Source organism: Myotis myotis, unplaced genomic scaffold (assembly GCF_014108235.1).
Source record: "Myotis myotis isolate mMyoMyo1 unplaced genomic scaffold, mMyoMyo1.p scaffold_m19_p_1, whole genome shotgun sequence".
NCBI lineage: Eukaryota > Metazoa > Chordata > Mammalia > Chiroptera > Vespertilionidae > Myotis > Myotis myotis.
The window spans coordinates 75,788,854-75,812,076 of NW_023416313.1; the positions used below are offsets into that span (position 1 = coordinate 75,788,854).

At 39.2% G+C, this 23,223-nt stretch overlaps 1 protein-coding gene across 5 annotated transcripts; it reads right to left on the reverse strand.

Annotated features, from left to right (window-relative positions):
• Positions 1-917: 917 nt before the first annotated feature.
• On the reverse strand, positions 918-23,164 carry ATP5F1C (ATP synthase F1 subunit gamma). Of its 5 annotated transcripts, none has more exons than XM_036341566.1 (10): positions 23,034-23,164; positions 14,165-14,199; positions 13,401-13,532; positions 9,738-9,942; positions 8,609-8,752; positions 6,854-6,918; positions 5,507-5,662; positions 4,938-5,034; positions 2,124-2,160; positions 918-1,063 (listed from the first exon to the last, which is right to left on the reverse strand). In XM_036341566.1, the coding sequence occupies exons 1-9, from the start codon at positions 23,087-23,089 to the stop codon at positions 2,154-2,156; spliced, it is 897 nt and encodes a 298-aa protein (XP_036197459.1). In that variant the 5' UTR covers positions 23,090-23,164; the 3' UTR covers positions 918-1,063; positions 2,124-2,153. The 5 variants fall into 5 exon arrangements, with proteins under 5 accessions (XP_036197459.1, XP_036197431.1, XP_036197439.1 ...); XM_036341538.1 differs by having other exon boundaries at positions 23,019-23,135; XM_036341546.1 differs by lacking the exon at positions 2,124-2,160 and having other exon boundaries at positions 23,019-23,135.
• Positions 23,165-23,223: the final 59 nt, after the last annotated feature.

Here is a 23,223-nt window from a genome sequence, read left to right on the forward strand (position 1 = left end):
GGTACATGCCCTTGACCGAAATCAAACCTGGGACCCTTTAGTTCCCAGGCTGACACTCTATCCACTGAGCCAAACCGGCTCTGGCCAGCCAGTGATTCTTATCATTGATGTTTCTCTCTCTCCCTCTCCCCTCCTCCCTGAAATCAATAAAAAATATTTAAAAAGAGTAAACTTTTGCGCACTCATAACTGTCAAACTACTTCTGCCCACCACTCTATATATTACTGTTGTAAGAAAATAATCACACACTAAGTTCCCTATTTTAAACAAATAGGGGGGGAAACCTGGAGATTCTGGCATGGCCATCTCACTGCATGTAATCAGCTAGGCATCCAATGATTTCAGAGAGGGAGAGGGAGAGAGAGAAACATCAATGATGAGAGAGAATCATTGATCGGCTGCCTCCTATTGGAGATCAAGCCTGCAACCTGGGCATGTGCCCTTGACTGGAATCAAACCCAGGACCCTTCAGCCCACAGGTCAATTGCTCTTATCATCTGAGCCAAACCAGCTAGGGTGCCATCCAATCTTAATGGTTATCTAAATGTGACTATGGAATTAATATCATATGGGAATGTTTCTCAGTGCTTACAAAATATATTTAAAAATTTATTAGGCTAAATGTATGCCTAGAATTCTATATCCCATATATGAGAAACAGCGGATGACTGCAATCACATTTTTACTTCATTGTGTTGGCTGCTCTTTGACAGTGCAAAAGGATGGAAGCCGGCTGAGGTGTGGTCTGTGGCCTCTTCCTTCCACCCTGACCCCAAAGAGGCCAGATGTTTTAAGATTGTTTCAGAAAGCCTTTTCAATTTTAAAAAAAATTTAATAGCATATTAAGTTTTAAATATTTTATCATGTCATTTTGAAAACTATATTATTCTTATATACTAAGTAAAGACAGTGAAATCAAACTTTATTGTAAGTTGTTTATTGTAAGATAATTTACAAATATCTTGCTGTCTTTAGTAATTTAAACAATAGACCAATAATTTCTTCTGACCAGGACAGCAGTAAGCTAAAAACAAAATCAGCTGGCCGAATTTTCCTTCTTTACCTGAAAAACAAAGTACAGAACAAATAAAAACCAAGCAATATTTTTGGAAAAAATAATGGTATCAAAAGATAATACAGGGACTGTCACTTGTATGTTACTGTTCAAATGACATGTGTTTTTGTCTATTCTTTATTAGCTTAGTAGTTTCATGCTATGTATGTTCCATAACCAACCTATTGCCTATGAGAAACATGTAGGACAATGTATGCACAGCCACTGTTACAAGGTTATGTTATTTTTCTATCTTGTTTTATATGTATGTTATATAACATTCAAAAAGAATTTCTAGATTGAAAAGATACAAAATCTACAATTTTGATAACTATAAATTGCCAATTGTTTTGCAGTATTTTATTATATCAGGTGTCTTGTCGTTTTTTTTTTTTTTTTTTTTTTTTAGTTAACTTATGAATGAATACATTAGATAATTTTTGGTTTTAGTTGAAATTTTATGTTGCTTGCATTTTAAGTTTTTGGTTCTTTGTAGTTTCTATTAACCCATGTCATCATTTAATAAGTGTTATAATACCAACCTACCAAAAGATTTAAAGAATTTTTACATAATAAAGTGTTCCTCTACAAAATTTGGTTCTCAAATGTTGGTCTGGGGGCCCTTTCATCGGGTTCATGAGGGCAAGACCATTTTCATAATGTTATTTGCCTGTTTTAGTTTCATTCTCACGAGTACATGGTAGGGTTTTCCAGTGTGTGATATCCAAATGGAATGAATACAGAAATAGATGGGAATCTTGCTTTATTTTTGCTGTCAGACATTTAGGGGTCCTGAGATCATAAAGTTTGAGAACCACCACTCTTCATCAATCTATATTTAATATCTCAAAATAATGCTAATTCTCTTTCCTTAAAGTTTACTTAACAAAGCTAAGAAAAAGCCCCCCAGCATTATACATATGCTTCCATAAGTTGGCTGCTACAGTAAACAGGCCTAGTAACCTAAACCTCAACAGTGTCACCGTTGCTAAATTACCTTCAGTTCTAACTGCCTTGGTTTCTTTTCTGAAAGAGTATGGGGAGAGTGTGTGAAATATTACCACTTTACCTCTTGTCTGAGGACGAAACTTGATTTTCATTAATCCCTGGTTATTATATTAGAAAAAAAAGACAAACACAAACAAGCTGGTCAATAAGCAGTCCATGCTAGTTAATCATGTACACTTGCCAACTAAAAATGTCTATTTCCTCATTTGCTACCTTGAGGATATCACATACCAAAATATTCCTTTAAAACAGAGTCAATGATTACTATAAAAATGTTATAGATCTCAATCTGGTTATAAGCAATAAAACCATATTCATGCAAGTAGGCAAGACTGTGAAAGTATAATTGAAATCACAATTTTTCTATAAAAAATAAAATGCAATGTATTATAAATTTTAGGCTGACAACTAATACTTGGCACCTCAAATACTGTGGTTTATTCATGCTTTATATTTTATTACTGCAGAGCCAAAAGTGTTTGTGTTAAATATTAAAGTCTTCAACTAGAATAACCAATAGGTTAGAAAGCATGCAAATCCATAAACAATTCAACCCTGAGACCACAGAGCTAACTTTTTATAAAGGATGTGGGCAACCTCTAGAAAGCGAAAATTTAGTAACTTCCAGTTTTTAGAATTCTTTTTTAAAATCTGTTTTATGTCCCAATCTCCTCCTCATTTTCCTTGATTTGCTACTGTGTAGTCAGGTTTACCACATTTCTAATCCAGAAAGACCCTAATCCACAATTCGGTAGAAGTTATAATCTCACACTTTATTCCTGGTTTTCCTTTTTCAAGAGCAAAAAAAGAACCTTGGTTCTCTAGCTCTCACAACCCCCTGAACCTTCAGAATGCAGTCTTTCTTCCAGGGCTTCCCAAATTTGCCATTCAAGAAGCAATCAACTTAACATTAGCTACGACATATAACAAGGAGGACAATGAGTAATAAAATTATTTAATCCTTGGATTAGTCCCCATGTTCTAGATGACAAAATTGAGTTGCAGAGAGTATCTTAACCAAGTTTATCAAGACAGTAAGTAGCAGGGCCACTCATTATTGCACTGTAATCTATGATGGTAATAGAACATTAGTGAGCAGGCTGAGTGATAGGTGAGTCTTAAGATAGCAAAGCTGATGGATCCAACTAATGGTCTCAATTAGTTTTACTTGTGTCTCTGGCATTCTGCGCAGTTTCTAGCCTTCAGACAATACTTAAAGACCAATTTAAATTTCACCTTAGTGATGAACATTTCCTCAATTCCTAAATGTTTTCACGTACTCAACAAAACGTTATTTCTCCCTCTTCTGAACTCCAGTTCTTAATATACTTATGGCATGTCCATCATTCACTCAAACACCATTTATTGAGGAAGTACATGCCAGGTGATGGGGCTACAAAAGTAAGTAAGATAGTCCTTCCCAAGCCACAAGAGCACACAAATAAAAAGGTAATTCCTAATAATGTTAAGTGCTGATAAAGGGAAGCACAAGATGCTGAAGGGTACCGCACCCAAACTATGCAAGAGAGTTTCCTCGAGGAAAGGATTCCCCCAGCTCAGTTAGGAAGGATAAACAGGACTCTGTCAGATGAAGAACCAAACATGCAAGGGGAAGAAAAGAGTGGCACTTGAGGCAAAGGCACATGCCACTTTAAAGGTAAAAGAGCATGATATGTTTGCAGAGCTACAAGTACATCAATGTGGCTAAAGTTCCAGGAAAGTGAGAAATGGTAGTGGTAAGAGACTAGACTAAGAGAGTACTGGTGTCCAGAAACTATAGGTTCACACTTATCAAACTAAGCTGTTTCTGTAGGATGACACTGAGAGAATGGCTCTATTAACTTCGTCATACTACTTTGTCAAATCTTTTCTATAAAGGGCTAAACAGTAAATATTTTAGGCTTTGTGGGTCACAGTCTCTTTTTATAATCCTTTAAAAATATGAAAACCATTCTTAGCACTAGACCTCAGTTTGCTAACTTCCATTCTACTGCAATTTCAAATATAATATCTGTCTTCCCTGTTAAGACGGTGAGCTCTTTAATGGCAAACACTACTACGTCCTCAGTGCCTAGCAAAGGGGCTGGTACTGAAGAGGCTCTCAAAAAAAATTTCTTTTCAATTCAGGAGAGAAATCACAAGAATCTGCATTAAGTGGGCATACAGGGGAAAGAGTCATGGGCTATTTAGAAAGTAAAATTTAGAGAACTTGCTGACCAATTAGTACGAGGGGATAAAGAATAATTCAAGGACAACTTACTACACATTTTATCCTTCATCACAATTATCTGCATATTTTTATCCTATTAGAAAATAAATGCCTTGAAAGGAAGGATCACATCTTTTAACAACTGTACTTTGCATATAGTGAGGGTGCAATTTGATAATGTTTTGAATAGAATTCCCATTATCTTAACCCTGGTTTCACATTAATATTTTCTCAAGGAAAGTGGTATACTATTTTATGGTATTGATACAGAAATCTTAATAATTTGAAAAGTCTCAAACCCTACTACCATCCAATGATTTATACGTAAAACCAAACCCAAAACCAGTTCTGTAATTCAGAAAGCTTGGTTTGTAATGTTTTAAGTTCCAAAGACAGATTTTATAAATGATACTAAATTGTCCACATCCTTATTCCTAATGCTTTATTTAGAAAGTGAAAGTTAGCAATATGTTGATTTCTAAAAGAAAAAACTAAGCCTAAAACAATCAGAATAAACTAGAGATTCCATTTTCACCAAATAAGGATACAAGATTAAGCAATGGGTCATTTCATCTTTAACAGCCAAACCAAACCAGAAAACTTTAAGCTAGCAGACATACAAATATGAGAACAAAAACTCTCTGAAGGCAATCTACAAGTACTTACAGAGCTGCAGCACCAGAGATGATTTCAATCAACTCCTTTGTGATGACAGCTTGGCGGGTGCGGTTGAAGGTCAAAGTCAATTTGTCAATCATTTCAGCTACACGCAAAACAAAAACATTAGACAACAAAATCTAAAAACTAGAAAGGAATAACTGCATTAATTTATTCATAGATATATGTTGTTTAATTTATCCATAAGATTTTGGGAGGGTTTTTTTGGTTTTTGGTTTTTGTTTTTTTGGGGGGAGGGGTGGGTCTGGACCAAAATTGGCCCCCCCAAAATTTCAAGGTGTTTTTAAATCTTTCATGGGATCCCTTTTCCAAGTATTTGCAAACTTAATGCCTACCAAGTAAGATATACTTCCTTCAAGGCAAAGAGTATTCTATCTTTTCAGATGAGAAAGAGATAAATATTTGGTCAAAAACTTCACAAAACCAGTAGTAGAGCCCAGGACTAGGTCCTAGCTCGCTTGTTTCCTGATTTATTTAAAGAATGGTCATGTTTTTGATATTAGAGTCTTCATGCTACTCTGCAGCAAAATTTTCTCAGAAAACTACTATGTGCTTACAAGCATTCTTGCTTGCATTGTCCATGGCCGTCATCCTGGCACTTTGCTCACTCGTGGTGGACTCCTTCAGAGAATAGTAGATGATGTTGGCCAGAGTGTATTCCTGATAATTCTGCAGCACGTCAGCATCAATGTCATCATAGATACTCATGCTCTCTGTTAAAACAAGTGATAAATATCTCTGAAGCAATACAGCACAAAGACTAATTTAATCACAGTAGTTTACTATTACATAAATCCTCTATAATTACAGAGAGGAAATAAGTGTAGGACAGGTCAAAAGACTCAAGTTCTAATAGTTTCATCTATTTCCACACTGAAGATTTTCAGCAAAGTGTGTAAACAAAGCACTGGATATTTTAAAAAAATTTTACTACATTTCATGGTCATGAAGTTGTCATGATAGCATCTGACTGAGCACAAAGCCAGCACACAATAAATGATTTGGGGTTTTTTTTTTTTTTTCTTTTCCAATAAAGAAATTAAGAACAGAAACTATATAATACAAAAATCTCAATTCAACCTTGTGATTATTGGAGAAATCAGCAAGTGTCAGTCAGGAAAATGAGAGCAGGCAAATGTTTCCAAGAATATGGAACAGTGGGAGAAATAAGAGGCTTATAGAAATTTTAGTAATCATGTTGCAGAAATTTAGCAGCACACTTCAAAATTCATCCATTAGGGGGAAGTGGTGAAATAGTGCTGTTTTATCAAACTTAAGATATTACAGATTTTAACCCATATTTGATGTAACCATTAAGAAACCATCAAGAAAGAAAACAGCATAGCCAATTAAAAATGACATGCCACTGACTGGGAGAAGCATCCCAATTTCAGAAATATTAAAATGCAAAAAAGTGTACATCTTAGAATAGATGAAACATGATACACAAAAGGTGAAAATGCCTTAGGAAAATAAGAACAGTTCCAGAATATTGTTTCTACAATGCTCCATTGAACAATGGTGACTTTATTCAAACAATAAAATGAGAATTACTGGGACAATATAAATAAGTTGTGAACACTGTTCAAATCTCTATTCTAGACTTTCATATTGTACTGGAGTTTGCATACATAGACTGCAAAGCCAATTTCTATGCCCTGAGGACAGAAAATATATCAAATGACTGCCCTCAATAGCCATTTGTTGAATTAATGAAGGAACGGAGTAAGAGTTGTCAATGCACGGATTAATGCATCATGGAACCCATTAATAGATGGTGATAGAAACAACCCAACATCATTTTGCTACTGCTGAAACAGGCCATTCTGACAGATACTATTTTCCTAAATGAACAAATCTCTCCTTTTATGTGGTAAAATACTTGTCATACGAAAACTACTTACCAGCAGTTGCAATGGTATTAAGAGAAAAGATGGGTTTTTCTTCTGTCTTGTACGAGATGACCGACCTAAAAAGGACAAAAACAAATGTAAATTTCAAAATAACTTTTAAACTGTTAAATATTTACTTATCCTAATATATAAAAACCTAGGGGCCCTAACTGGTTAGGCTCAGTGGATAGAGCGTCAGCCTGCGAACGGAAGGGTCAAAGGTTTGATTCCGGTCAAGGGCATGTACCTTGCTTGCAGGCACATCCCCAGTAGGGAGTGTGCAGGAGGCAGCTGATAGATGTTTCTCTCTTATCGATGTTTCTAGCTCTCTTTCTTTTTCCCTCTCCCTCTCCCTTCCTCTTGGTAAAAAATCAAAAAAATATATTTTAAAAAACAAAACCCAGGGTCCATAACATCCAGAGCGACCGAAGGCTCTAACGACTGGAAGTCAGTCCTGGGTTGTTGTGGCAACCTAGCACTAACTGCCACGCTGCGGGTGCTGCAATCCAACACTGACTGCTGAGGGGGCTGCCGATCAGGCCTGAAGAGAGGCCTGGAGGGAGAAGCGGGGTCTGATCCATAGCCTCTGTGACAGCTGTTGATCAGCCCTTGCCTCTCTCTTTCTCTTGGGCCCTGGCCAGCAGCCGTGCCTCTTTCTCTCGGGCCTCCGCTGGGGCAGCTGATCAGCCCTGCCACTCTGATCAGGCCCATTGATAGGCCCGGAGACGCTGACTGGCATAGAAAATGACCAATCAGAACCAAATCTGGGTGAAGTGCGAGGAGCCAATGGCTTCCTAGGAGGCAGAGCTTTTGATACTGACTGGCACACAAACCAGTACCATAGGACCATAACCTAATCTGGGTGAACTGCGAAGGCAGAACCTAAGGTGGGGGCTGAGGAGGGGTTTTAAGGGCAACAGCTGTTTGGTGTAAGGTGTAAGAAAGTGGTTCAATTTTTTAATGACCGATTTGGCAGTATAGTGCATATGGCTGGCTATCATTCTGGATATAGACAGTATTTTTGTCTGACAAGAGCATCTCCTCCTGATGAAAAAGGCTCCCCAGCCCCCAACCCCCCCATTTAAGCAATCCTATCCTATATAATCTATTTATACTACTAAAAGGGTAATATGCTAATTAGACAGGGTCAACCAGCCATCTTCTGGACGTCCAGCTTCCTTCCAGACAAAGCCATGGTGGTGGGGGCCAAGGCAGAGGCCGTTAGGGGCGATCAGGCCAGCAGGGGAGGGCCTTTGGGAGTGAGATCAGGCCGGCATAGAGGGCAGTTGGAGGCGAGATCAGGCCAGCAGGGGAGGGCTGCTGGGGGCGAGATCAGGCCAGCAAAGTAGGGCAGTTGGGTGCAACCAGGCCGGCAGGGGAGGGCAGTTAGAGGCAAGATCAGGCAGGCAGAGGAGGACTGTAGGGGGCGAGATCAGGCTGGCAGGGGAAGGCAGTTGGGGGCAAGATCAGGCCGGCAGGGGAGGGCAGTTAGGGGCAATCAGGCAGGCAGGCAGAGGCAGTTAGGGGCAATCAGGCAGGCAGGCAGGTGAGTGGTTAGGAGCCAGCGGTCCCAGATTGCGAGAGGGATGTCCGACCACTGGTTGGACATCTTCCAAGGGGTCCCCATTTGGAGTGGGTGCAGGCTGGGCTGAGGGAACCCCACCCAACCCCCATGCATGAATTTTGTGCACCAGGCCACTAATTTTAAAATATTAACATAAATAATCTTGATTTCTAAAATTTCATAAATAAGCTTTGATTTCTTGCCTGAATCGATTAAAGATGATAGATCCTTCATCAAAATCATATCCAGAATTTAGTAGTTCCAGGGCAATGACTGATGCATCTCCAAAAGTAGGGGGTTTTCTTCCCACTTCTTTGAATGTCACCAGAAACTGGTCAGAATGAGTCCTACAAGAAAATCAAGAGAGCACATAAGATATTTTAATGGAATTATTCTTCTAAAAGAACATAGGGAAGAAAGAAGAAATCCCTACGGATCAAGATTTGTGGAGGGTCTGGGGGTATTCACTGAATCACGTTGTCCCATACACTATCATGATTATTCCTTTCTCTCAGCATCTACAAAGAGACTAATAATCAGGCCTTTCTTGTTTTATTGCTCTACACACGTGGTCAGCAAACTGCGCCTCGCGAGCCACATGCGGCTTTTTGGCCCCTTGAGTGTGGCTCTTCCTAAGCCTTAGGAGTACCCTAATTAAGTTAATAACAATGTACCTACCTATTAAGTTTAAAAAATTGGGCTCTCAAAAGAAATTTCAATCGTTGTATTGTTGATATTTGGCTCTGTTGACTAATGAGTTTGCTGACCAATGCTCTACACCTGTTTTTCTCCTTCCAATCCTAATTAACTATTATTCATTCTGACATTTCCAGACTGTGATAGCTCCTTAGATTCAGTCCTGATGTTTAAAAAGGTCAACAGCGCCCTAACCAGTTTGGTTCAGTGGATAGAGCATCGGCCTGCAGACTCAAGGATCCCAGGTTCAATTCCAGTCAAGGGCATGTACCTTGGTTGCGGGCACATCCCCGGTGAGGAGTATGCAGGAGGCAGCTGATCAATGTTTCTCTCTCATTGTTTTTTCTAACTCTCTGTCCCTCTCCCTTCCTCTCTGTAAAAAAAAACACAATGAAATATATTTTAAAAAAAAAAGAAAAAAAAACGTCAACAGCTTTTGATATTCCCACTGCATTCCATTTATGGTTTGGATAAAAAAGCTAACCACAAGTAGAAAAGGAGGGAAGTCTATGTATTCTAACATATGCTGGAAAAAATGAAAACAAAACATAAGCCTGAGTACAAAAACTAGCAGAGAAATTTCCATTTATTCATGCATGCTCCTTTTTAAAGATAAATAATATATATTTAAATTACCTATGAAGTATACCCCTAAGTTTATCACCAACTCCAACAATCTTAACTTCTTTCCCGGCTGCTGTGAGCGTAGCCACCTCATTTTTCATCTGTTTAGCAACCGAGGAATGGATAGCACCACAAAGCCCTCTATCTGAGGACACACCGATAAGGAGGTGTTTCTTCTTGTCTTCAGGCACCTTAATATCAGCCTTTTCATACAGAGCTTAAAAACAAACGACAAAAAAACCCAAGAATTTATATATGTAATTCATACTAATACAGTAATCCCTAATTTACAAAAGAGCTGGCTGTTTTAAAAATGATGAATTTAAATTTAGGTGGCATTTGATTAATATAACCAAAACAGCCTGTGTATTTATTCCATTTATAATCAAGATGAAAACCACAAAGGTTTAAATCTATATACAGTATGACAAAGGTTCCTAAGGGTGCATTAATGGCCACTTTATCTTAAATACTGACTAAAAGAAATCTCTGGTACAAAGTGACTAGAATTACAGAGGTAACAACTTATTTAGTTATCAGACTTCTAAATAATGCAAATCCTCAGTATACAACCAAAAAAGGCAAATATTTACTAAGCTGCTTATATAAGCTGCATATCAAGCTCTTATAAAAACTGCTGATGTTAAAATAATGTTGTCACTTCATTTTCGGGATTACTTTAACAACCTCACTTTGTTGGTCTAATTTTCCAAGAAGCAGAGACCAAGAGAGGATTCAGTGGGATGAAGTATACATGGACTTTACTAGGAGATATGCCTATGAGAGAAAACAGGAAGTCAGAAGAGTCATCATACCATGCATGATGCAGGTCTGAGCCTTGGGAAGAAAGGTTGGGTGGCAGCTTCCCAATGCAATTTAAGGGAAGCTTAACAAGGCTGCTGGGAACCTCAAGTCTCCCAAGAACATGCCTGCCTGTATCCAGTCTGTGCTCAGGTGCTGGCTAGGAGCAGGCCATTGAAAGCATGGCTGGATGCAAATGGAGGATGGATTTCAACAGCTGGTGCTCACTGTAATTACAAGGTGCAACTTTATGGCTGACACATTTACCCATTTCAACAAAATTCTTGTTACTGCTATCTTTTTCAGTATTGATTTTCAAATTTCAATACCTGAGACCCTTCACAAAAAGCAAAGAGAAGTGCCCTGGCCAGGTAGGTCAGCTGGTTAGAGCGCTGTCCTAGTCAGGGCACATACAAGAATCAACCAATGGACTGGCTAGGTGGCTCTGTGGTTTAGGTCAACCTATGAACCAGAAGGTTACGGTTCATGATTCCATTTCCCACCAGGGTACATGCCCGGGTTTTGAGTTTGATCCCCAGTAGGTGGTGTGCAGGAGGTCGATCAGTGATTCTCTCTCATCATTGATATTTATATCTCTCTCTCCCTCTCCCTTCCTCTCCGAAATCAATTTTAAAAAATACTAAAAAAAAAAAAACAAATCAACCAAGGAATGCATATGTAAGTGTAACAAATCAATGTTTCTCTCTTTCTCAAATTAATAAAATAAATAAAAAATAAAGCAGAGAGTACTCAACTCCAAAGTTCAGGAGAGTGGAGCGAATATTTCTTTTAAGTCTCTTTTTAATATTGTATAGTGTAAAATACCTACTTTATATTTTTAAATATTTAAAATAATTAGCTATTTAATATTTACCAGTTAGGTTTTTTTGGGGGGTTGTTTGTTATTTTTCTTTAGTTGAAGGACTTTAGGATGAATGGCAGCCTTAACTTGGATTTTTAGTATTTTTCTACAATACTCAATCAGATATCTAAGCCAATTTCTTCTTTATTAGATAATTTTGTGGTTATAGACATTTGGAGGGTAACAAATTTAATATACACTAGAGGCCCGGTGCACAAAATTTGTGGGATCCCTCTCACAATCCAGGACTGCTGGCTCCCAACCGCTCACCTGCCTGCCTGATTACCCGTAACAGCTTCTGCCTGCCAGCCTGATTGCCCCCGAACCACTCCCCTGCCAGCCTGATCAACGCCTAACTGCTCCCTTGCTGGCCCGATTGCCCCTAACTGCCCTCCCCTGCCGGCGTGGTCACCCGTAACTGCCCTCCCCTGCAGGCCTGGTTGCCCCCAACTGCCCTCCCCTGCAGGCCTGCCCTCCCCCCCCCCCCAAAATGTCCTCCCCTGAAGGCCTGGTCACTGCTAACTGCCCTCACCTGCAGGCCTGGGTCATCCCTAACTGTCCTCCCCTGCAGGCCTGGTCCCTCTCCAACTGCCCTCCCCTGAAGGCCTGGTCACCCCCAACTGCCCTCCCCTGCAGGCCTGGTTGCTCCTAACTGCCCTCCCCTGTTGGCCTGATAGCCCACAACTGCCATCCCCTGCAGACCATCTTGTGTCCACATGGGGGCAGCCATCTTATGTGTTGGAGTGATGGGCAATTTGCATATTGCCACTTTATTAGATAGGATGTTCATATCAGCAAGAAAAATAAATAGTAAAGTGACTTTTCTTTTTCATATAAATAGCTAGAGAGTAATTTAACCAACAAACATTTACTGAGCCACCAACTAGATGCTTAGTATTGTGCTAAGGAGGGAAGGAGACATGAAAGCAAATGGCTGGAGCTGATAGGTATTGCTGAAACCTAACCTAGCAACTCTAGGTGAAACAAGTATGGTATGTAAAGTAAGGAGCAATTTCCACTGATGCCTAGTGCTCTATAATTTCCTTATGTAAACATTTCTTTAGCAGTATAAATGCATGTTTAAAAAATATGGAAGAGCACAAGAAAACTATTGCACAGGACAATTTACATCTAATACATAGACCTATTGATATACAGAGTATATCAAAAAATGTATATACACTTTAATAGCTAAAAGCTCAATTTTGAAAATAAAATGTACCTTAATAAACACTGACTTTATTCAAAGTGTGAGCAGACATTTTTTTGGACACCCTCTATCTTCTCTAATTTGGAAATAAACAAATTTTGTTTTCTTTACAGTTGATGTTTAAACATTGCACTCATGTATTCATGAGCCATGTCCATGACTACTTGGCCAACTCTCCACTGTAGAGTACCACCTCCCCACCCTGCACTTCTAAAATATCACATCACAACTGAATAGGGTGAACTCAAGCATTGGAATTTGATGCACTATATACCTAAGTTCTTTCAATGGTATATTTAATAATCTAGGAAACTTTTCAGAATCTTTAAGAAATTAACATAATAGGTATGCAATCTCAGGCAAGTTACTTGATGTCACTGTGCTTCAGTTTTTCTCATCAGCAAAGCAAAGGCTCAAACAGTTCCTACCCCAACAGGGCTGCTGTGAAAAATGAGTACATGTAAAATAGTCAGAATAGGCCCACTGACACCAAATAAGTCATTAGTAGTTACCTTCATGTTTAACTAGAGGCCCAGTGCACAAAATTAGTGAAAAAGTAGGAACCCTAAGCCTGGCCGGCGATCAGGGCCCATTGGCACCTTTCAGCTGCCGGCCAGGGCCTTCCTTCGTTCCACACCACCCCCTGGTGGTCAGTGCACATCATAGCAAGCAAAAGAACTCCTGGTCTCCCGGTCAAACTTTCCAGGGGACACTTTGCATATATGCCTTTCATATATATATATCTATATATATGTATATATAGATAGTTCTTCATAGTTTTTGAATTACATTCTTCTCTTACCCAAAGATCCTGTTCCATACACTCGAGCTGGTTTCAGCTCCCTCTCAGCTCGGGCATATTTTGCTGCTGCTACCATTTTCATAGACTTGGTAATTTTCTGGATGTTTTTGATTGACTTCAGTCGCCTGGTAACTGAAAAATAAAAGTACTGTGTTAATACATTGCAAGTGGAACACGAACATTCTCGTGTTTTCACATTACATGTTTTACATAAACACTAAAGGCACACCTTAAAATTAAAAACCCATTGCATTTTGAAGTTATTTAAAAACTACTGGTGTGCAATGTTTTAAGATAAAATAGTTATAATTTCATTTGTGAATTTTTCTAAACTGTAAGCCCCCATTTACACCATTAATTAACAGCATGATGCTAAACTAGGGTTAATGTTAGAATGAGTACTAATAAAAGGTCAAATTTAGCTGACAACATAAGAGATCAGTAAGTTAAACACTGAAAATATTAAATGGTATTGAAAATGGCCTTTAACTACATGTTCCATAACATTTTTTATATATCTACAAATAGTATACTTTTTCTCAATTATAACATTATCATTCTTCAGACAATAGACTCCAACAACCATGTGTCACCTCAGTGTTTGAGTGTCTAAAACAAGTTCAATGCCCCACACATATGACATAGATTTATTTTGTCAATTTTGACATAATATATAATGGGCTTAAAAAGGTAGCATATCTTTGAAAGCATTAATTGCCAAAATTTAGTTTTTCTTGATTCACATACTGAGATAAAGTACTTACTGTCTTTCAAAGTTGCCATATTTCGAACTTGGATCCTGAGAAGAAAAGTTTTAAAAATATTTTAGTTTGAGAAATAGCTCCATTACATAATAAAAACCTTCAAAGTTAATATGTTTATTTAAAGAATACCCCATATAGAATTACTTAAATATAGGACTCTAAATATATATGTTAATTTTTAAATCTCTCAAAACTGATACCTAATCCTGTATCAAAGGCCTGATTTTATTTAACTAACACAAACCTTTCACTGAACTCACATTGGCATTCATACATGCTCTCCCACCTTCATGTCTTTGCCTATATTGTTTCGCCAAAAAAGTTCTTTCCTTTGTTAGGTTACCCAACTTTCTAGGTCAACCACCTCTAAAAATAGCATTCCTTGCCCAGCAGTGTGGCACCGTGGTTGAGCCTCATTCTATGAAGCAGGAGATCATGGTTCGGTTCCAGGTTGGAGAACATGCCTAGGCTGTGGCTCGATCCCCAGTAGGGGTGTGAAGGAGGCACCAGATCAATGATTCCCTCTCATTATTGATGTTTTTATCTCTCTCTCCCTCTCTGAAAATAAATAAAAATATATTTTATAAAAAGCATTCATTGACTTCTTCAGTTCACCAAAATCTTTTCAGTAACACTTATACATTCTAACACAGCCGTGGGCAAAGTATGGCCTGCGGGCTGGATCCGGCCCGTTTGAAATGAATAAAACTAAAAAAAAAAAAAAAAAAGACCGTACCCTTTTATGTAATGATGTTTACTTTGAATTTATATTAGTTCACACAAACACTCCATCCATGCTTTTGTTCCGGCCCTCCGGTCCAGTTTAAGAACCCATTGTGGCCCACCCCTGTTCTAACATAACAAAATGTGTGAAAGTTTTATTCCAACTAATTCTTAACTTTTCCAATTCAATTCAATAAACATTTACTAAATAGCTACTGTTCTTCAGGATATGGTCTCTGATCACAAGAAGGATACCATTATCTCATAAACAAGATTCATGAAAATTTAGATTTACATAAAATTTACATGGAAAATTTTCTATAATCTTTAAAGTATAATGCATAAAAGTCAAAATGACTTAAATGTAATGTTAGTGAAAGATAAATATGAAAGGATCCCTGTCCTATGGAGGGAGGCAACATATTACCAAATATAAATTATCTTCCAGCCCTTAAATCCATACAAAGTACTTTTGTTGGCCCAGAAAGGTCCATGGAAGACTTGAAGATTCAGTAAATTTGTGCATAGAAAAGGACTAAGGAGGATAGTCCTAGGAATGGGAAATCGTTTTGAAGTTGGAGACATGGGTTGGTTTAATAAGTTTAAATATTATTTTATAGGGAATAAGAAAATGAATATCCATAAGCCAACAAATCAGTTTAGTTTTTCAGTGAAGTATCTTGGATGGCAGTGAAAAGCCCAACATAATGTTGGAATACTGATGACATGGAAACTATATAGGGACTGCTGCAACTTCCAAACAAAAGCAAGAACCTGTACTAAGATGTTAGCAAAGCCAACAAGAGATGAAGTTTGAGATCAAATTCTTAAGAGTCAAAAGGAGCTCAGCGTGGCTCAGTGGTTGAGCACTGGACTATGAACCAGGAGGTTAGGGTTTGATTCCTGGTCAGGGAATATGCCCAGGTTGCAGGCTCGATCCCCTGTGGGGCATGCAGGAGACAGTTGATCGATGATTCTCTCTCATCATTGATGTCTCTCTCTCTCTCTCTCTCTCTCTCTCTCGCTCTACCTTCCTCTCCAAAATCAATCCTATCCTATATAATAATAAAGAGCTAATATGCAAATGGTCGTCACACCCTTGCTCCAGGGCTGGGGGACCTGAGGCTGTGCCCCGCCTGGTGGGGCTTGAAGGGGGACCTGAGGCTGCGCCCCCTGCCCTGTGGGGCTTGACAGGGGTGGGGCCGGCTAGGTCTGGGTCTCGCCCGATTTCGAGGCACGTGCAGGTGGGCGGGGACTTGACTCTGGGTTCTGTGGCGCGCCCCAGACTCTGACAGGAGGGGGTTTTCATATACATTTTACTAATTTCCTTTCATCTCTGACACTTCTATTATAGAGAAAGGGCAAATAGCAATATTAAAATATTTCCTCTAGTTAATTCCCTTTTAATGTGAATGAATTTCGTGCACCAGGCCACTAGTAAAATGTATTTTTTTTTAAAAAAGAGTGAAAAGGAAAACAATAAGAATGACCCAGAGTTTTCTAATTTAATGACCTCAGTGGATGGTGTTATCATTAACCAAGATAGATCAAGTGGGTGCAGGTGATCTCCCTGGAGAAAATGATTTTTGAATATGATATAGTTAAAAGACCATGGAACCAGGTGGAACTGTCCAGTGGGTTTTATTTTTATTTTTTTTATAATATATATATGTGTATATATATATATATTTATTCATTTCAGAGAGGAAGGGAGAGGGAGAGAGAGAAACATCAATGATGAGAGAGAATCATTGATTGGCTGCCTCGTGCATGCCCCCAACTGGGGATGGAGCCCACAACCTGGGCATGTGCCCTTGACCAGTATCGAACCTGGGATCCTTCAGTCCACAGGCCGATGCTCTATCCACTGAGCCAAACCAGCCAGGGCTCCAGTAGGTTTTAGATTTTGAGATTTGTGATATAGATTTGTAACTATCAGTAAATATAGTAGTTGATGCCATGCTTTCCAAAGGAAAATAATGGGAATGGAAGCAGGGGGAACATTCCTAATTTTATGAGGTTAGCATTATCTTAATATTGAAATCACATAAATACATTAAAAATGACAGAGACTATCTCTCATGAACAAAGATGCAAAAATCCTCAACAAAATATTAGCAAAATGAATCCAACAATATATTAAAATGAATTATACACTGTGACCAAGTGCAATTTATTCTAAGTATGCAAGGCTGGTTCATCATTCAAAATCAAATACTAGTAATATCCATCACATCAACAGTTAAAGAAAAATCATATGATCAATAGATGCAGAAAAATCATTTGACATAATTTAATACCTTTTCATGACAAACCTTTTAGCAAATTAAAAATAGAAGAAAATAACTTCCTTTATCCAGTAAAGAATATCTACCAAGAACCCCAGGGTTTAATGGTGAGAAACTAGAAATTTTCTCCCTAAGATTGGGAACAAGACAAAGGATGTCCTCTCTTACCACTCCTATTCAACATCATACTGGATGTCCCAGCTAATATAAGACACGAAAATGAAATAAAAGGTATATAGACTGGAAGCAAAGAAATAAAGCTGTCTTTGTTCATAGGTGATATGATTGTCTAGGTAGAATATCCCAAAGAAGTAGCAAAAAAACTTCTGGAACTAATAACCAATTATAGTAAGATTATTACAGGATACAAGGTTAATATATACAAAAGTCAATTCTTCTCTTTATACCAGGTATGAACAATTAGGGTTTCGAGTTAAAAAAACAACAAAATAACAATACCATAAACTGAAGACTTAAAAAATGGTTATGATGACAAATTTTATGTATATTTTACCACAACTGTTAAAACATACAAAGACATATATAAACCTAACAAAATGTATGTGAAACATATATGAGGAAAACTGCAAAACTGACGAAAGAAATCAAAGATTCAAATAAATGGAGAGAAATTCCATATTCATAGATAGGAAAATTCAATGTTGCTTACAAGTTAATTCTTCCCACTTGATCTGAAATTATTACAATTCCAATAAAAATCTCAGCAAGTCACTTTATGACTATCAATAAACTGATTTTAATGTCTATATGGAAAGGCAGAACATCCAGAATAGCCAACACTACAGTGAAGAAGAACAAAGCCAGAGAAGTGACACTACTAGATTTCAAGACTATCAAATTCCAGAAAACAAGACAGTGTGGCATTGGTGAAGGAATGGACAAGTAGATCAATGGAACAGAATAGAGCCCACACTCACACAAATACATTAACTTAAGTTTGACAAAGTAGCAAAAGTCATTATATGGAGAAAGGATACCCTTTTCTACAAATGGTTTTGGTGCCCTACCAATTTAGCTTAGTGATAGAGCACTGGCTGGTGGACTGAAGGGTCCTGGGCTCGATTTCAGTCAAGGGCATGTACCTCGGTTGCAGGCTCAATCCCCAGCTGGTTTGGGGGTGTGCAGGAGGCAATCAATCGATGTCTCTCTCTCACATTGATGTTTCTCTGTCTCTCCCCCTCTCCAAAGATTAATGGAAAAATATCCTCCAGTGAAAATTAACAACAACAAAACAACTTCTACAAGATACCACAGGAGAAAATCTAGGTGCTTTGTCTGACTGAGTTTTTAGCTAAAACATACAAGGTATGTCGGACACTTATCATATTAGGCTTTTATTATATAGGATAAGAAGTGACATTTGGACATTATAGTTTTAGGCAGACACTCCAACTTGATTGACACAAGTTTCTAATCACAGAATATGATATGAAACAAATGTTAATTGCATGCCATATTTGTATGAACACAGAACTCTTTAAAACTCAAAGAGTTATTGAGTTTTAAAGAGTTCTTTGGGTTTCCATACTATCCCAAATGAGGTATGAAGAGGTAGGATCTTTTGTGATTCTTCGTGCTGTGCTCATGGTCTAATTCCCTGTTTTGAAGAACTCTCATGCTTAGCCTTCATTTAGTTCTAAAGATGTCAATCTATGCTACAACTTTATTTTTTAAATACAATTTGAGTACAGAATAACCATGAGTTGATCTCAACTCTCTTTAGGGATAGCTTGCTCTATCTACTGAATATACAATATTTGCAAATGAAAATATAAAGTTCTGAATCAGTTGTATGTTCTAGAGAACTGCATCATGTCCTGAGAAACATTTAGATAATTTGGAAAACTAGAAACATTATCAAATACAGTGGATGGAAAAATTACACATACTGTGGATTACCATTATTTACTATGATTATACAGTATTGTTAGGAAAGCTGAAGAAGGCAGTGTGGAGGGAGTTAGAGAAGTCGCTAGATGAATGATTTATCAAAGAATTTTAAGGAGCATATAAATGCTGTGTAATATAAAAATTAAGGAAGCAGCATTCATAATTTTTTTTCCTTTTTACAATTAAATTTAGTGGGGGTGACACTGGTTAACATGATAATACAGGTTGCAGGTGTGAGTTTCCATGTTATAAGATTTGTATATTGCACTGTGTGCCTAACCACCCAAAGTTAAATCTTCTCCCATCACTATATACTAGGTCCCCTTTCACCTCCCACCCCCTACACTAATTATTAAGGAAAATTATTGAGTATGTGTAATTCTAATATTGAATGTCTGTGTGAAAGTCCACTTGCCCCTTGAACAAAAAATGACTCCCTCACACTTCTTTACCAACTGTGGCGCATGATCGTCGTCTTTGATAAGTATAATAAACCTTCTTACATTATGTTTTACATAGAAACTAGTTATAAACTCGTTTTCAATTGATACATCTGAGTCCACACCAGCATGTCTCCCACTGCTCTCAGCTCTTTACAAATTCTCACACTAACCCAGGGGTCCTCAAACTTTTTAAACAGGGGGCCAATTCACTGTCCCTCAGACCATTGGAAGGCCGGACTATAGTTTAAAAAAACAAACTATGAACAAATTCCTATGCACACTGCACATATCTTATTTTGAAGTAAAAAAACAAAACGGGAACATTTGCATGTGGCCCGGGGGAGGACCCCTGCACTAACCCATTAATTGTGTAGTATCATTAGCTCCATTTAACAGTTACGAAAATGGCAGAGAAACAGAGACACTTGTCCAAGGTCACACAGCCAGGGGAGTGGCAGTCAGGATTCAAACCCCAACAGTGTGGCTCCAGTCCATGTTATATTACACTCTGCTGCCTCACATTTTTTACATTTACAAGTAAATCTCTGCTTTTTTAGTTTAAGATGACAATCTTCCTTTTCTTTCCTGAAATACCATGTCTTTTCCTTTCAATGTATTAGTTCAACTTATGGCCACTGGTCTCCTATCTATATACTAGAGGCCGATGTACAAAATTCGTGCAAGGAACTCAGCCCTCACAGCCCCAGCTTCATCCGGAAGGTCACTCGGCTGTCTGATCTAAGTAGCATATTACACTTTTATTATCTATAATAATAAAGCTGGGGCTGCGAGGGCTGAGGCAAGGTGGGACCGAGCTCCTTGCACGCATTTTGTGCATTGGGCCTCTAGTTATAGATATAAAAGCCAAGTGACCAGAACGGCAGAAAGACCAGAACAGCCAGTCACTATGACGTGCACTGGGGAGGCCAACTGGCCTGATCGGAGCCCAGACTGGACCCTCCCCCCAACCGGCCCTGCCCCCAATCAGCCCCCCCCAATTGGGGGAGGGGCAGCTGGTCACACCCCTGGCCCACCCCCACATCAGGCCTCTAGTTATAATATAGTTCCATTTTAGAGAATGTGGAACACTAGGTGGGAAATAGAGATGTATTTTCCCCTAATTTGAGATGGAAAAAGTGGGGACTCTTCCACAAATTTCTTATTTCCATTTTCTTAAATGCTACTTTAAAAAAAAAAAAAAGTTGCCAAAACCGGTTTGGCTCAGTGGATAGAGCGTCGGCCTGTGGACTGAAAGGTCCCAGGTTCGATTCCGGTCAAGGGCATGTACCTGGGTTGCGGGCACATCCCCAGTAGGAGATGTGCAGGAGGTGGCTGATCGATGTTTCTCTCTCATCGATGTTTCTAACTCTCTGTCTCTCTCCCTTCCTCTCTGTGAAAAATCAATAAAATATATTAAAAAAAATAATAATAAAATACATTTAATTAAAAAAAAAAAAGTTAATTTCTGAAAGTTTAGGGTACTTGCTGATTCCCTAAACAATTAAAATAATTTCATCATGATTTTAATTAAGCCTCATGTTTAATGTTAGAATGCAAACTTCCCTGAAGCAAAAACTGTAACAAATCCACATTTAAAAATTTTCAATAACCAAAACAGAGCCAAGGAAATGCCCCTTCATGGTTCAAGCAAAGGTATTTTTCTGCCCCTCAAATTACTTCTGTGGAGTGTGAAACATTAAGATGGTTTTCATTTCTGAATTTACAAGGCAATTATAATGAATGGGAAAGAAAAGGGCAGCATAGGTAGGAAAGACATCAGGCCCCCAGAATGATGGAAAATGTGAAGAGGGTAAAATATGCTTTCCACGTGGAACACCAATGTTTGATGAATATTCATAACCTACCAATTTAAAACCATCATTCCAAGGGGATTAAGGTCAGGACTACAACCTTTATATATTTGATGATTGAGGTTCCAATTTAGGTCCCTAGAATTAGTTGTCTCAGACTGAGAGAGCTTTCATTTAAAATAATTCTTTATTAAAAGATCTTCAAATTGTCTTATAGGTTTTTGGGTTTTTTTAGTTATTTCTACAGTTATTTATTTTTATTTATTTATTTATTTATATTTATTTATTTATTTATTTATTGATTGATTGATTGATTGATTGTAGAAAAGCAAGGAAGAATTCATTGACCATAGCAAAAACATATTTAGGACAATGAAACAAGAAAGGGCATAGAAGAAGCAACAGGAGAGTCTAGGCTGGGCTGCTTTAGCTCACTGGGAAGTCAGAGAAAAGGGGTGCTTTGGAGACAGGTTCAGGGAGTTAGCCTGGGATGAGCTGCCACTGCCCATTGCTCCCCTGTAGGCATTTCACAGCATATTAAATTACTTCCTTACCCTATTGTTTTAAATTCGTTTCTTAATGGAAAACATACCTATTTCAATTAATGCTTTATAGTCCCTTCACATAAACAAGGATACCAAAATCTAGTTTAGTGCTATAGCTCCTTAGAATTCTCCCTTACTGTAAACCCAGGGAATTGCTTCACAGACAATAACTAAGATCGCCTTAGCACTGTCTGAAATTTTCCGACTCTAACATAGATATTTCGTCCTATTATATGGTCCCACTACAAGCCAACGTTTATGTGCCTATCCCTAGGTCTTTTACTACGCAATTGTTTTTGGAAACCAATGTTTAAAATCCTTAAAAATTGCAAGACAGTTACTTAATCCAAACTCCTCCTCCTCTCAGGACCTTGGGACAATTTCATGACCTTGTAGGGTTACTGCTTCAGCATAATGGTTTCGAGATACCGTAAGGTGTCTTTCTCTTCCTCGCCCACAGACAGGTTTTTAAGGTCCCTTTTGCACCCAAACTACCCCCGGCCCACGCAGGGCACTCATTTGATTCCCCGGTGCCCAGCAAAGCGCCCGCTGCAAGGTCGGTGCTCAATAAACGTTCTGGCTGAATCGAGCAGCTTTTAAAGGGTCATTCCGCTCTACACTGGCCATGCAAACTCTGTCCAACCCCGCGAAGTTTCAAAAGGCGTCAAGGACGGAAAGCACAACTTAACCTTCCCTAGACCTTGCCTCGGATCCTCCCTTCCCCCTCACTCTGTGGGCCCAGGTCAAGCCTGCACGATACTCATGGCCTGGCACAGAGCAGGGGCTCCGAGCGCAAGCACTTGTGTTAGTGGAATGAATACAAGACCGCCCTGAAATGAACTCGGCCCAAGGTCTCAGTCCCGAGGTCCCAGATGACAACTCCTCGTGGCCCTCCCCCCGCCCCGCTCCGCCTCAGGAGACGTGGCGTAACCTTGCGGTCCCTCCGGCCTCTTCACGTGCCCTTCCCGGATTCGAGGCGCTTCCTGCACCCCGGGCCACCCGGGGCCTCCGGGGACCGGGGCCTCCAGAGACCTGGGGCCCGGCCGGCCTGCGACCCCTGTTCCGTCCCACACGCCTCCACCCGCTTCCCCCTTATTGAGTCCTTCCAACCCTTACAACCCTCCCGTTCCTACCGCAAGCTGCCATACCATTGCGGCTGCACGGCCCAGGCCGAGACCCCCACGACGCCCGCCCGAGAAAACATGGTGGTACTGGCCCTGGTGAAGGTCGGTCAGACGGGCCTCCCCGCGCATGTGCAGGAGCTTCCCCACGCCCCCTCCCGCCCCACTTCCGGCTCCAGTCTCGCTTCCTGACGCCAATCCGAGGTAAACCTCGCGA

What these genes read in the sequence shown, in the direction of transcription:
- ATP5F1C (XM_036341538.1), bottom strand. Translation starts at nt 23,089, where the DNA reads ATGTTTTCTCGGGCGGGCGTCGTGGGGGTCTCGGCCTGGGCCGTGCAG. An exon ending in GTATGGAACAGGATCTTTGG is followed by an intron (nt 9,943 to 13,400) that starts GTAAGAGAAGAA and finishes TTTGTTTTTAAG; the next exon opens with CTCTGTATGAAAAGGCTGAT. An exon ending in CTTAGGGGTATACTTCATAG is followed by an intron (nt 8,753 to 9,737) that starts GTAATTTAAATA and finishes ATTTTCTTGTAG; the next exon opens with GACTCATTCTGACCAGTTTC.